The sequence below is a fragment of the Nesoenas mayeri genome, assembly GCF_963082525.1.
Source record: "Nesoenas mayeri genome assembly, chromosome: 5".
NCBI classification, from domain to species: Eukaryota; Metazoa; Chordata; class Aves; order Columbiformes; family Columbidae; genus Nesoenas; species Nesoenas mayeri.
Genome location: NC_137548.1, coordinates 50514714 through 50528362, shown reverse-complemented (window position 1 = coordinate 50528362; position 13649 = coordinate 50514714). Strand labels below are relative to the sequence as shown.

Sequence of the window (13649 nt, the reverse complement as noted above, 5' to 3'; positions counted from 1 at the left end):
CCCAGGGTACTTGGATTGCCTTACCTTTGTGCTGTGGAGTCTAGAAGATGGGGAACACTTCTGACACCCTGCTTTCTCCCACCCAGGGGCCAAGGTACTAGTAAGCATCCAGGTGCAGAGAGTGAGGAAGGAGGCAAGATGGTTTTGCAGAGCATGCACTTAGGGAAGTCCTCAAATGGGAGAAGAGCCATGCATCCTCCCCTCAGAAAGAGTGAGCATCATGGTTAAGGAGGCATCAGGCCTCAAGAGAGATACACGAGCATGCCTCAAGGGCCACTATCTCCCACGTGCTGGCCACGACCTCATCCTCCTGGTACCAGAAGGACCTCAGTACATGTCTGCATTAGAGAAATGAGGGATGGGGAAGAGGGAAGGTACCGTAATGGGAAATAGCTCCCAGAAGGGCTTCCTGCCAGCAGGCTGCCCTCCCCACAGCTGGAGGGAGGCTGCAGAGTAGGTTGAGCAGCAGAGCACAGAGTCACACCTTCGCCAGCCTTTCCCCCTCCACCTTGGGCACATTTCGGGTCTCTCTTTGCACAGCATCCATTTTATTTCCAAGCAGAAAGACCACTGCTCCATCGTCGATACCTTCCTGCAAAAAGAAACAGAGTAAAGCACCCTAGAGGTGCTCCCTCAGCTGAGGGAGGGAAATATCTTGGAGCAGATCCTGTTCCAGCTCATGCAAACAAGACCTTCAGTAGCAGCAGGATCAGGCCCTTTAGCTCATTAAAGGGCCATTTCTCAAATAGCCCCAGGGATTTTTGGAAGAAAGCTTAAACTATGGGAATGTATTTCAAATATTTGGTATGTACAGCTGGCATACTGAGAGAGATAAGACAGGACATAAGTTCCTCTCTGGGAAATAACAAGCCTAAAGAAAGGAGTTTGTCCTACAGCCTGTTTAGAATTTAAGTTCAGTCAGAGCCTCTTATTAAGTTCAATTATTTTTATGTGTATGTGCAGTACTATTTGTCTGATGTGCTGTCATAAACTCAGCCATCCCTTGCTGAAAATCTACTGGCCAAGCAAACTAAGAAACTTTCAACTCTTGTATAGGATGTCTGTAGGAACTGTTATTCCTAGGCAATTCCTGGAGCCCATTACATTTTCTAAAACTCCCTCTAGTTCCACTGACTCAAATAGAACATCACCAGAGTAAGAATAACAGAACGAGGCTCAAAGTCATTTCCACACTTGACTGCACTGGACGACTTAGAGTACCTGAACAGCTTCAAAGCAAGATAAATACTAAGAGGGGAAAGGAAAATAAGATAAATTATTAAAAGTTACAGATGTTGGGTGCTTTGATTTTCTTTGTGCTCAGCTTAACCTTCCTGAAAGGACCTTGATTTTCAGAGGACAGTTAGTTTTGAAAATCTTAACCCTGGATCTTTTAGAGTCCAAAGAAATAGCTAAGTGTTTTGTTTTGGTTTTTTTACTCCCAAGAGGCCTGTGGAAGCTAATAATATTAGAAACTTCCAAACTATGCTTATTCATTTCACTTAGATCTTCATTTTTGAGACTCAGCACAACCAAAACAAAACCACCCTTGACAATTTCCCTTCAGCTCTGAGTCACCTATAAACAACTTATTTAAATTATACAGACAGGTATTTTTGTCTCCCCTATCAGATAAAAGCCTCTCTTTTATCAATAATTTGGAAATAAAAAGCAGGGGAGGAGACTACAGTATTAATACATAGTGACCAAATAAAAAAGAAAAGAGAAAAAAAAAAATCACCTGGTAAAGCTGAAGCAAATGAGGAAAAAAAATAAGGTATTACTAATATTTCTGTTTCATCTAGAAGTCTCAAAGCAGAGTCAGGATGTGATTGTGTGAAGCACTATGCATGCCTGCTGCAGATCTGAGCCGAAACACGAGGGCCATCTCCCTTTCAGTGCATAGGCTAGACACCAGGAGATCTCCTTGCCTGAATGCAGGTGTGACATGACCACGTTTAGGAGATGCTGCTTAATAACATACACTACTGTTTTAGCAGGTCCCACCACCTTCTGCCATAAAAACAGCTGTCCCTAATTTAATGAGCTACCACAGGCTTTGGTATGTTCAACAAGAAGCCCCTGGTCCGAAACTGACTACCGCAGGCAGTACCCATAGCATCTGCTTTGATAATTCATCTTCCCAAGGTAAATAGGACCTTCTGTGGCATCATAGAATATCACTTCCAGACCAACTGTTGGAACTGGTCTGGAGCAAGGCAGCAGCAGTACCACCAGAGTTAGAGAGCCGAGGCCCCGCTCATACCTGGACACTGCTCATCCAGTTCCGTACCGCCGTGAAGGAGCACTCAGCTGTAATGTCGTACATCACCAGAATCCCATCCGCCTTCCGAAAGTATTGCTTGGTAATGCTCCGAAACCTGAGCCCAAATGAAACCAAAGGCACTCTCAGAACCACAGCTGTGACAAAAGCCAGAATGGGATTATCTGTTTTTTAGTGCAGCCTCTCTGCAAGGCCCGGCAGCCCCTGTGTGCAAGATATGTCCCCTGGGGCTGGTGTGTACAGACTGGTGACAGACAGGTCTGGTCCTTACACCTTTGAGGCAGGCCTGGCAGCTGTGAATAAGCAGGAGTCTTTCCAAATGCATGGTGCTGAGAAAGCAGAAAGGAAGACAATTGCAGGTCAGGAGGAAGGAAACAGAAGAGTCCATTTTGGTGGGATAGAAAAAGGTAATTGCCTGTAAAAAGGGAAATGGATGGGAAAACCATAACCATTCTCTAGAGTCTGGAAGAACCTGCAGACTAAGTTGCACCAAAGTATAAACTAGGCATGCATAAAGTCTACCCCAGTGCTTCCAAAACAGAAATTAAGATCTCAACATCAATACAATCTGTTTCCACTTTTAAATCTAAAAAGCAAGGCCAACATACATAAAATCAGCCGTTAGACACAATTTCCAGAAGATACTCCCACCAGACATCTACTTTGCCCTGTGGGTACCAGTTAGAACCACAGACTTGCATTTTGGGAATAAATTCGAGCCAAAAACAAACAAGCACACAACCTTAAAATTTGTAAGCAGTTTGCGACAAGGCCATGATACAACCACATGGATGGCAAACTGATGGAGTGAAATGCAACACAAGTACTGAGATCTCATTAGAGAGCTATGTATTTCAGCTCTGCACAGGATAACAAGCTCTCCTATTAAGAGGAAAGAAACCTACATCAAGTAGTGACCTTCCTAAACTCTTCAGATGATTGCCTGAAGCCTGTTCTTTCTCACTACAATAGCAGCATGGCATTCAGACAACTACGCAACTGACAAAGCACAGACTCTGGCAGTAAAGATGCACCTCTGGAACTACAGGACAGGCCAGATGCTCCAAAAGAAACTTCAAATGTAGCATGCACTCATCTCAGGGAAGTCACCAAGGAGTTCTCCTTGCACATTCCAAGTGGTTTCTCTGTCTCTTCCATAGGATATTCATAGTTGGACACCTCCAGTTAGAAGTAATTAAGATTTCTTTAGATGTAAGAAAAGCTTTTGCTTATTCCCAGGTCTCCTATTCAGTATCAGCATTCAGCCAAGTTCTTTCTTGCAAGTACCAGGTCTTCATGGTCTAGCTGACTGACGTAGACAGCATCATTACTCTGTTCGCACAGTTCAGGATTATAATATTCCTGTGACCTTGGCTGCCTCCTGAAGGCCTGCCCCCATAACATATTTAGATCAAAATACCCAGTACTTGTTTTTGCCAAGCTCTTGAGATGAACAGCCCCCTTGAAATAGGCAGTGGTGGGCAGATGAGGGTCAAGTGTGATCCTTACCAACAGTGCTGGTAACATTGAGTGATTGCCCAGACTTTTGAAACTAGAGGCCTTCAAATGCAGAACCTGTATTCACCATCATAAAAAGCTACACTGCCCCTCTACCAAGGATTATCACTTCCATGAGTCTGCCAGCAGAAGGGACAGTGGAAGGGGCCAATAACCTCACTGAAAGAGTCCAGGAGCGTAATCAAAATCACCTTCGCCACAGGCCAAGCTAATTCAGCTGGCTTTGTCTAAATCAGATTTTCCACTCTGAATAGCAATTGGTGGTGAACAGCTGGGGACAGCAGGAGCCCAACTGAATCTGAAAACAGAGTGTCTACCCAGAGCCTTCATTTTTATTCTAATCTGCAGCCCTGTCCTGCAGCTTTTCCCAGAAGCAGGCTGATACAGGAGAGCTTTGAGAGCTAGAGAAACTTCAAACCTCACACCATACAGTGATTTATGGATAGACTACCTGAAACCACAAGCATGCAGGTCAGATATACGGAAAGCTAATTTTCCATCAGTCCTCACAGCAATTTCCTGAGGCCCTGCTACACAGCCACAGCTTCTAGAAATCTCTGAAGCAGACCTTTGCTGCAGGTTCAGCACTGCTGCGACCTCTATGGTCCTTCTGCAGCTAATAGTCTTCCCAGAGACAGAAATGAGGTGCGCGCACTACTTGCCTTTCCTTTCCTCCTGTTTCCTACCCTGAGCCTGGCAGTAGGGCATCCTCAAAGAAATTGCTTACCTTTCTTGTCCAGCTGTATCCCACAACTGTAAGGCAACCTGGGTGTTATCCACCATAAGACTCTTCACCTGATAATCAATACCTGTCAAGAAGGTAACAATGGTCATAAAATAGGATGGGGAGAGAACAGCTTGCCATCACAATGGCCAGTATCAACACTATCTAACTCAGAGACACTGCAAGATTGATTTGAAATTGAGAGGGACCATCTTTACATTTACTTGGGCTAAAGTATGGGCAAAAAGCATGTGTGCAGGCTGCCTTTCCCACCCTTCTTAGCCAGATGAATCAGGAACTCTATTACTTACCAATGGTTGCATTGAGTTCAGCCAAAAACCTGTCATAGCAGAAGCGGTGGATGAAGGAGCTCTTCCCAACGCCTGAGTTACCTACAAACACCACTTTAAAAATGCGCTCTGGGAAACAGCTGGCTGGTTCCAGTGCCTGGAGCTACAATGGGAGAAAGGGATGCAGTTTTGAAAAGCCCAGCTGCAGACTGTGCTTGGATTTAGGCATTGCACTCCTGCACTATAAACCTATGGAGCTGGAGTTAGGAAAACCCTCAGGTCCCCGATAGCAGGTGTTTGAGGAAGAACCCAAAGTAATTACACTCACCCTGGTTTCGGTGCCAACAGGCTGTTCTCTAGGAGGCAACAGAGCATCATCTAATCCATCTGCATTTTTTCTACCATCAGCATCACCCTTCAAAGTCATCTTCAACCACTCAGCATCTGCTGCCAATGACCATCTCTCCTTGTCTCTGCTCTTCTCTCCGAAGTTTGTGCTGTCTCCTTTTACTGTCTTCAGCCCTGTTCTGTTGCCTGGGAAGTATTTACAGTTCTTCCTGTTGGGTTCTTCCACAGCCACATCCACTGGGAAGGCGAAGGGAAGGTCCACAGAGGCCAGTTGTCTGTATTAAAGCCCATACACACCACAAATAGGGTGGGAGAGAAGGGGGCGAGGAGAAGAGGAGGGGGTTGCACATTCCCAAAACAACCAATGTGATCCAATTAGTGCATACGCAGTGCTTGCAGGAACTCTACTTCACACATACACTCCCCATACTCCCAGTGACTGAGGCATCAGCAGCACCTCTAGGGAAAGAGAGACAGCTCACCTGAGCTACACTGTACTCACATGTGCCGACATTTATTTCATTAATTTTAATAAAAATTCCCACCTTCCAGATTTTTCAAGGATTATTTGTCTCCCACTTCGCCCAGTACTAAAAATTAAGGCAAAGCATACCAAGGTGGCAACAGGAAAAAACAAATATAACACCAAAAGGTAACAAAGGTTTTGAGGTTAGCAAAAAGGGGTTTGACTGCATGCCGGGGATGGGGGGGTGGCTAATGATCATTGGGAAGCCACATGCAGTGTGCACGCATGTTACTGCCCTTCGCTGAAGGCACACAGCCATGCTCCAGGGAACAAGCCCATCACTTCCAAACACTGCTGTAGCAGAGTCTTACTGAGTTTAGGCAGCAGAAACTTGCTACAAGTGTGCAAAGTACAGTGAACATGTTCACACCAGGGTCACTTTGACTGGTGTTGGCTCTGCTCTGGCCTGCATCTGCACCTAGCCTGAGGTAAAGGAGCCAGGACCCCAAAGATGCTTATTTTTGCAAGCTTCTAACCAGCTGTGGTAGTGCGGAGCAGGTGTTGCACTAACTGTGCCTACACAGGAGCAGGCTGATGCACTTTGTTCACGGGGGTAAAGCTGACATGGTAAGTGGAGGAGTAATCTTCAAAACAACAGCTAGAATATCCAATTTAAACTACTGGAATCATTGCTGAGAAGCAAGACAGCATCTTAGCTCTACCTTGGCTTTCCATAGTTAAAGAACTAGACAAAGGGAGTGAGAAAGCTTAGAACTCAACCGAAGGGCTTTATCCACCACAAATATCTACATTGCCTTCATTGGCCAACAGATTGCATTTGGAAGCAAATTAGAGAGGCTTACTACAGTCAGTCTCTTCAGAGGCAGCACATCCCACCCCTCTCTGGAACATTTTTCTCTTGCTACTAGTGCAGGAATCAAGGCAACAACTCTTCTCTCTCACTCCTGCAAATATACCACCCTATCAGGGCTGCAAAACTCACCTGCTGCCATGCCTACACTTTTTCCATGAAAGGGAGCTCACATTCCTGGTCGTTGGCCCTGCATGTGCCCCAAACGCCAGCCCAGAGCCAGGCTAGCTGGAACCTCTCTCCATGGAAAATAGACACATCCTCCCAGTCTCAGGCTCTGGGGAACAGCCTCCAGCTCCCAGGGCTGGCAGGAGTCACAGCAATGAGGGGCTGAGACTCAAAAGAATCTTTGAAAAAGTGGCGGGGAAGGGACAAACACAAAACTTTCTGAACAGTGACTTCAGATCTAATGGATTCTGTTGATGTTTCTCAAGCAATGTGGTGTGACACAGCACTGGGACAGAGACAGGATCAACAAATACTTCTCCCCTTTTCACATAACCCTCTTTGCCAGACTTCTCCACCTGTTAAGCCTTTCCAGTAGCTTTATGCCAGCAGCAGCTAGCAGAATCTTTGCAAGAAGTAGCTGATGGGGCAACTTGATTGCCAGATCCCATGGATAGCATGTCTGCCAGTCACACAGCTATGATAGAGCTCTGCCTCAGACCTATCTAAGCAACCTCCCAGCTTGGGCTCAAGAATCAGCCCTGTTCCACAGTTCACCTGGTATTCCATCAGTCCATGAGCCCAGGAGCTTGAAGCTCAGTTCTTAAATGCCACTACCAAAATTGCAAGTATGAGGGGCAAGTTGAAGCTGTGAGAAACTCTGAGCCTAGACCTATGTCTCTGGTTTGCACTAGGATAAACTAGGAAGCAGTGGAACTTTCTGCAGAGACAGGGAAATGTGCTGCCTTTGAAACCATTTTGGGGCCAGCAGTCACAGAGGAGATCCAGCTCCAAGCTGGGTCAGGGTTGGGCTGGCCTCCCCTGCCTCTCAGAGGAACCAGGCTTTTGGCCAATACTGATGTGCTGGTCACACAACTAGCTTGCAAGGGCTGATACTTAATGCCAGCACAGTTCAGGCAAGCAGGAGTATGTGAGTAGTGAAACTACTGTACAGTCTGCATGTAGGGTGAAAAAGAAGGAAAAAAAAAAAAAAAAAGGTATTGGCCACACAGACATGTTCACCTGCCCTGGCTGAAGGGAAGACCTGGTATGCCAGGTGAGCACCTGCATAGGTGTGGAAGGAGAAGGGCAGGATGAGCCCACCTGGAGCCAGGCCCTCTCCTTGTGGCTTTCAGCTGCCAGAGACAACTCTAGCCTCATGCAGCTCCTGCCCTCTCCCACGACCCAAAGAGATGGGCTCTAGCACAGGATTGCTGGCCAAGGAGGAACTGGCACACTTGGGAGATGATCCAGTCATTTTAATGGAGCTGCCTGACTCGATCAGAGGCAGCCTTTGTGACTCCCACACTACGAATGCTCCCGTAGCTTCTGATGGCATTTCGTTTTGCTCCCCCATTGCTACATGTAGAAGCAGCCAAGAGGGGAGCCACCCCGCTGTGGAAATTAGCTAACAGTATCCTCAGCTTCTCACTGAGCCAGCACCACCTGATGCCAAGAGACAGCTAGAGCCACAGTCAAGCTGCACCCCCCACCATGCTCCCAAAACCAGCCAGCACCAAGGTGGGAAAACTAGACATAGGGCACAGCTTGGCTGACAGAATACTCCAGTGGGCACAGACTGACACCACAAACACAACACAGATGCCCATCTAACCGTCTGACCGGCTTGTCATCCATCAGGTAACTGCCTAGCACTGACCCTTTCTTCCACAGGAGCTTTCTGCTCTGAGGTGCCTGAAATTTGAAGAGAAAAGGGTTGAAGAATGTGATTAGGATCCAGGAACCTGACTAGCCCCAGTTTAACCACTTGCCACCCATGCAGATTGCTTCAGGAAGGCAATACCAGAGCCCTGTCAGCCCCACACCATGCAGCAATAGTGCCCTGCTGGCAGGCTTGAACAGAGGTGAGCACAGCGCTTGCTTTTCTCAGTTCAGCTCATTTAACTCATGCAAGAAGGCATTACTATTGCTGCTCTCCCATTTGCAACAAAATCCATCAAAACTCATGGTGCCTCAAACTGAACTCTTCCTTTAGCCAGCCTTCCTTTTATTTCTGTGGCTTGTTCTCCATTTGGTTTCACAGCTGAATCTCTTATTTCCCCACCTGCCTTCTTACTATGCTGATGTTTTGTGGGACAGACCAATTGCCCCTTCCTCAGAAGGCAGCAGTACCCTCCTCCTCCACTGGTACTCACCCAGAGGTGCACACACACCATAAGAACAGAAGACCACCTCTCATGAAGGCCAATGCACATGCTCCGCTATACATGAATGCCCATCTCCATGCTTTCCTCCCACTTACCTCAGACTACACACTTCCTACAACCAGTGTTTAACAGCTCCCCGGAAAAGAAGAAAGTAAGACAACTCCCCTTGCAACCCTCTTTGCCCCGTACAGCAGCTTTGTCATCCCCAGCAGAGCCAAAGATGAGCAGCTTGCCTGAAATCATGCAGGAGAGCCTGTGGCAGAGAGAGGATTGACCTGCCAGCTCCTCCAAATGCCACGCTAAAGCATAGCCCTCCCCGCTCCCAAATGGACTAATTGCTCTGGCTGCACACACAAAATACGAAGTGAGAGACAATGTGGCAAGGTACCCACCACGTCAGCATTGAAGGAAAGGGAGGTGTGCTTGCTCCATAAGTCTGGAGATTTCTGACACATCCACACAAGTTATTTCTGGAGGTAAAAGTGGGGAAAGAAGTGTTTGTAGCCTGCCAGATCTGCCTCTGGCAGCAGTTTTGAACTGACCACCTGCAGGCAGATCTGGACAGCTCTTCCTTTGTGCTGCCCATGGCCCAGGGGAGGACTATGAAGACTATTTGTTTAATAAGCCCTGGCTTATTTTAAAAGGCAAAAAATTAAAAAGCTGGCCTGTTGGAGAGAACTCCCAGGACACCTTTACCATAATGAAGCCTAACAAAAGGAGACACTCTGGATTCCACAAAGGACCTCACCCAACTAGGAACTTTGACGTAAAAAAAAACCCAACCATTTTTTATTTATAAAACTGGTGTTCAGGAGAAGCTCCAGCCACAGAAGCAATCCAACACTGAGAGGCACACAACTATGGAGCGCATGCCTACCAAGGCGAAGGACCCCCGAGTGCACAGTGACTCTTTTGGTCAATACTGACATCAGGCTGTGGTTCAGCCAACCAGTGGTTCTCCAGTGAGGATGGATGAGGCAGTTTTCAGGGTTTGAGCAGGTTCATTCAAGGGCATTCTCTAGACACACAGGAACAAGGAAATTGTGTTATAGCCCATGGGAGCTGAGTCATGACCTTCAAGCCACCTGCAGTGCAAATGGCCTCCCAGGCAATCTGCTATGGAACCACCCTACCTGGGGAGGAAACAGCCTGCAGAGTACGTACCTGGGTAAGAAAGGAGAAACAATGGGGCATGTTTTGCCATTGGTTCTGCCACACTTTATTGGCCTGCCACGTTTGTGTAACATTTGGCTTTTCACTGGCATGGTAAAGAGACAGACATGACATCATAGCTGTAAAACACACGATTGCAAGGATTCCACAACAGCAGCACACGTACAAGCATTTTGCATGGGAAAGTTTCTAGCTTATCAGTGGGACAGAAAAAAATTCTGGTTTATCAGTGAAATACAAATACACGTGCAATGCAGTCAAACTCCCAAAACACTCTTCATGGTGAGCAGACATGAAATTTGCACTGTCAACATACAGCATGCAAGCATAACTCCATAGATAGATGGGTCATGGGTGTGAAACTGAACTCACTACCCCTGGGCTTTAAAAACACCCAGCAGTAGTTTGCACACAGGTAGAAACAGCGACACATTGTTATCTATGACCTTGACACTGGGGCAAAACAGCACCCCACAGCACAGTGGGGCTAGGGTCTGTCTGCCCCAGCAAGGCCAAACCTCTTATGAAGAGCAAGGTATTATGCTGGGCACTCAGAAGTGCAAAGGAGCAGCAGCTGGGTGGCTATCAGCCACCTACAGCCCAACTCCTCCTTCCAAGCTATGAAAGAACAACTGTTCACACCTTCATTTCACAGAAATAACACAACTCTTCCCAGCACTAACAGAGGGTATCAAGGCCTTGTGTTTCTTTTTAAGCCTGTAAAAGCAGTAAGAGCCTCTGGCAGAGTGTAAGAGTCTGTCACACACTAAGGATCCCCATCAGAAGTCTAGACTCTTCTTTCTGCTGCTGCAGGGAAGCGCTGCTATTTTCTCTACCCCTTACAGTGTGACAGGCTGGAGAGCAGATCTTCTGCAGGTGTATGACGATAGCAGCATCTGCAATCCCCTGGAGCCCTGCTTTCCTGCAGGCTGAAATGAGAGTGGCCAACAAGATGTCCTGGCTGACCCAGGAAAACACATTATTGCAATACAGGCTTCATCTGCTCAGCATGATCCAGGCTTGCCAGATGAGCAATGACGGCAGAAGGAGTTCACCCTGCTGCTCCCTCCCTACTGCTAGCACAAAGAGAAGAAAGTGGCTCCTCTGTACTGTGACTCTCTCTGCTAGGCTCTTAAGAGAGCAACTGTGACTGTCACGTTTCAGAGCAGCCCTGAGCAGGTCCTAGTGGCATAAAAGAAGAGGAGAACAGAGGAGAAGCAGACAAGCTTTGCACACACAGAGGCACATACATGAACTGTGGTCTCCACGGGCCACCCATCCCACCCACAGGAACCCAGAAGCTGATGAAGAACTATACACAGAAAGCAGAGAACAAACCACTTTCTTTGCCTGCTTGCACTGAACTCTGCGACAGAGTGACTGTGTTTATTACCTTTCTACGAAGGAGCAGGGAGCTCTGGTGCACGTGCACACTTAGCAGCTTTAAAAATATACGTATATAAAAAAAATTTCCTTCAGATTTCAGAAACACACACAGCAAAGCACATGCACACACACCTCACCTCCATCCAAAACAGTTATTGAAGTTATTTTACACAGTTGCTGCTCCACTTGGAGAAGTGCAGCCTCTCCCCTAGCAGGGTATCCCACCCCCTAGCTGGGCATCACCCATGTGCTTCCTTCCATGTTCCCTTATGCACCAACCAGAAAATCTCTCACGGCCTACCACTGCCTACCCTCACTGCCAGACAGCTACTTCCAGATCCTCAAGTGGGGCATGGTGGCAGAGCAGGGAAAGATACATGGTGGCAGGGAGGGGTCCAAGAATAGTGCAGAGCAGCCTTGCCAGTGACATTTGGCAACACAAAGACTTTTTCATGAAAAAATAATAAGATCACATATTCATACTTATCTTGGAGACTGGGGAAGGCCAGAGATGGAGTAGACTCTTCCAGATGCCAGAGGCCCCATGCTTTCTCCTAGCTCTTTGACACAAGGCTCACTGCTGCACCTCTACCCCAGCAGAGTTCACAGGAATGGGGAACTGCCCCACATGAACATCTGAAAACATCTGCTACAAACTCAGAGAAATTCTGAAACCCTCCTATGCCGCTCCACCCCCAGTCAGCAGGCAGCACATCTGGGAATCCATCTTCTTCCTCACCACCCAGCTCCAGGGATGCATGCAGCTTCAGTCCCCTCCTTGCATGTGCCCGGTGTCTGTCACAACGCACAGACCCCATGTGTGCAGCAGGCAGCACCCACTGCAGCCCTGCACGATGCTGCGTGACAGTCACAAGCTAACATGCCTTGGGTTAAACCCAGGCAGTTGGCAATAGCAACCAGAGCAGCTCATCTCTAGCATGGGCAGAGAGGTGCTGTGAAGTCTGTATTAAGCACCACATCAGGCCTCGTGACCTCAGGTCATTGTCCCCCGTGGAAGTGACAGGCCCCTGAGTGGTGACAGCAACAGCAGCAGATGAAAGGAGGGTGGTTGGGAATTACGATTTTCTTTCTTAGACTAACCAGCTTCTTGGCTTCAAAAGCATCTCGCTCATCTCGAAGTTTCTTGTTCATCTCTCTGTTCCAAAGGAAGACACAGGAGAGACACAATGAAGTACTCATCAGAAATAAAGACCAACATTTGAAACCTAGAACAGAAAGGGAGCTTGGGACACAGAAAAATATGTTATTTATTGCGAGACATGTTGGGATTTCCATGTATCACAGCTCAGGTAATGGGCTCCACATGGTCCCCTTAGGAGGAAGGACTAAATTCTTCCAGTGGAGGGATTACTTGGTGAAATAACACAGCCTATACTCTGCCAGAGTTAGCTAGATTGCACAACTCTGTCTGGACCTAGAAAAACAAGCAGTGTCTGAGCACAGCTTGAATACACTCCTATAGCTTTCTGTGGGAGAAACAAGCACAGTGCTGAAACCTCAGCCCCTTAAGTGCATAAAAGCTCAGCATCTCCCCCAGCTCTGTTCTTACCTGAGGAGCTCCAGCTGCCGAAGGAGGCTTTGTTTCTCTTTCTGCATGTTCTTGGAGACTCTATACACATCCCTGGGCAAAGGGGATTTTTAAAATTGGAAATAAATTAATAGGAGAGGAAATACTAAGATCCCCTTCTCAGAGACACTCCTCATATTCTCAACAGTAAGGGCCTGCTCTATGCTAGGAGGATTCAAATGAGGCAGCACTGCCACAGGAGCTGGGGTGGCTGGGTTGTACTCCAGCTCTCCTGCTCTCCTCCAACGTGAGGGCAGGCAACTCATTTTCTCCTTTTACACTCCAGTTTCCACAGCTTCTAGAGATGGGAAGGATGCTCACTGCCATCTGGATCTGAAACATCCCAGTGTTTCAGCTAAGTATTGTTAGATTAAGCCCAAAACCAGGAATGCAAGTGACTAGAAGAGTATCTGTAGGAACTCCATGGAGGCAATGGTGAACTGGAAAACACATGGAGCAGAAGACTCCTTAACACTGAGGAATACCTATATCTTTTACAGTGCTTTTACAGCCAAATATCAATGAACATATTCATTTCCCACTAAAAACAGGTGGGAGGTAACAATATCACTCCCTGTTTAGGCCCATAAGACCACTAGGATGTTACTTCTTTTCCTCAAGAAGAGACAAGCAATCCTCTGATGAGACCAAGGTTCTAATTAGAGACC

At 47.2% G+C, this 13649-nt stretch overlaps 1 protein-coding gene across 1 annotated transcript in view; it reads right to left on the bottom strand.

Annotated features, from left to right (window-relative positions):
- CRACR2B (calcium release activated channel regulator 2B) overlaps positions 1-13649 on the bottom strand; it is a gene marked incomplete at its 3' end in the record, with an annotated part of 48842 nt that overhangs the window by 1425 nt on the left and 33768 nt on the right. The window contains exons 9-16 of the mRNA XM_080345920.1: positions 12964-13035; positions 12495-12549; positions 8282-8361; positions 5145-5439; positions 4838-4979; positions 4530-4611; positions 2267-2381; positions 485-592 (exon numbers count right to left, since the gene is read on the bottom strand). Coding sequence (XP_080202046.1) covers positions 485-592; positions 2267-2381; positions 4530-4611; positions 4838-4979; positions 5145-5439; positions 8282-8361; positions 12495-12549; positions 12964-13035 — 949 coding nt within the window. The remainder of the gene's footprint in view (positions 1-484; positions 593-2266; positions 2382-4529; positions 4612-4837; positions 4980-5144; positions 5440-8281; positions 8362-12494; positions 12550-12963; positions 13036-13649) is intronic.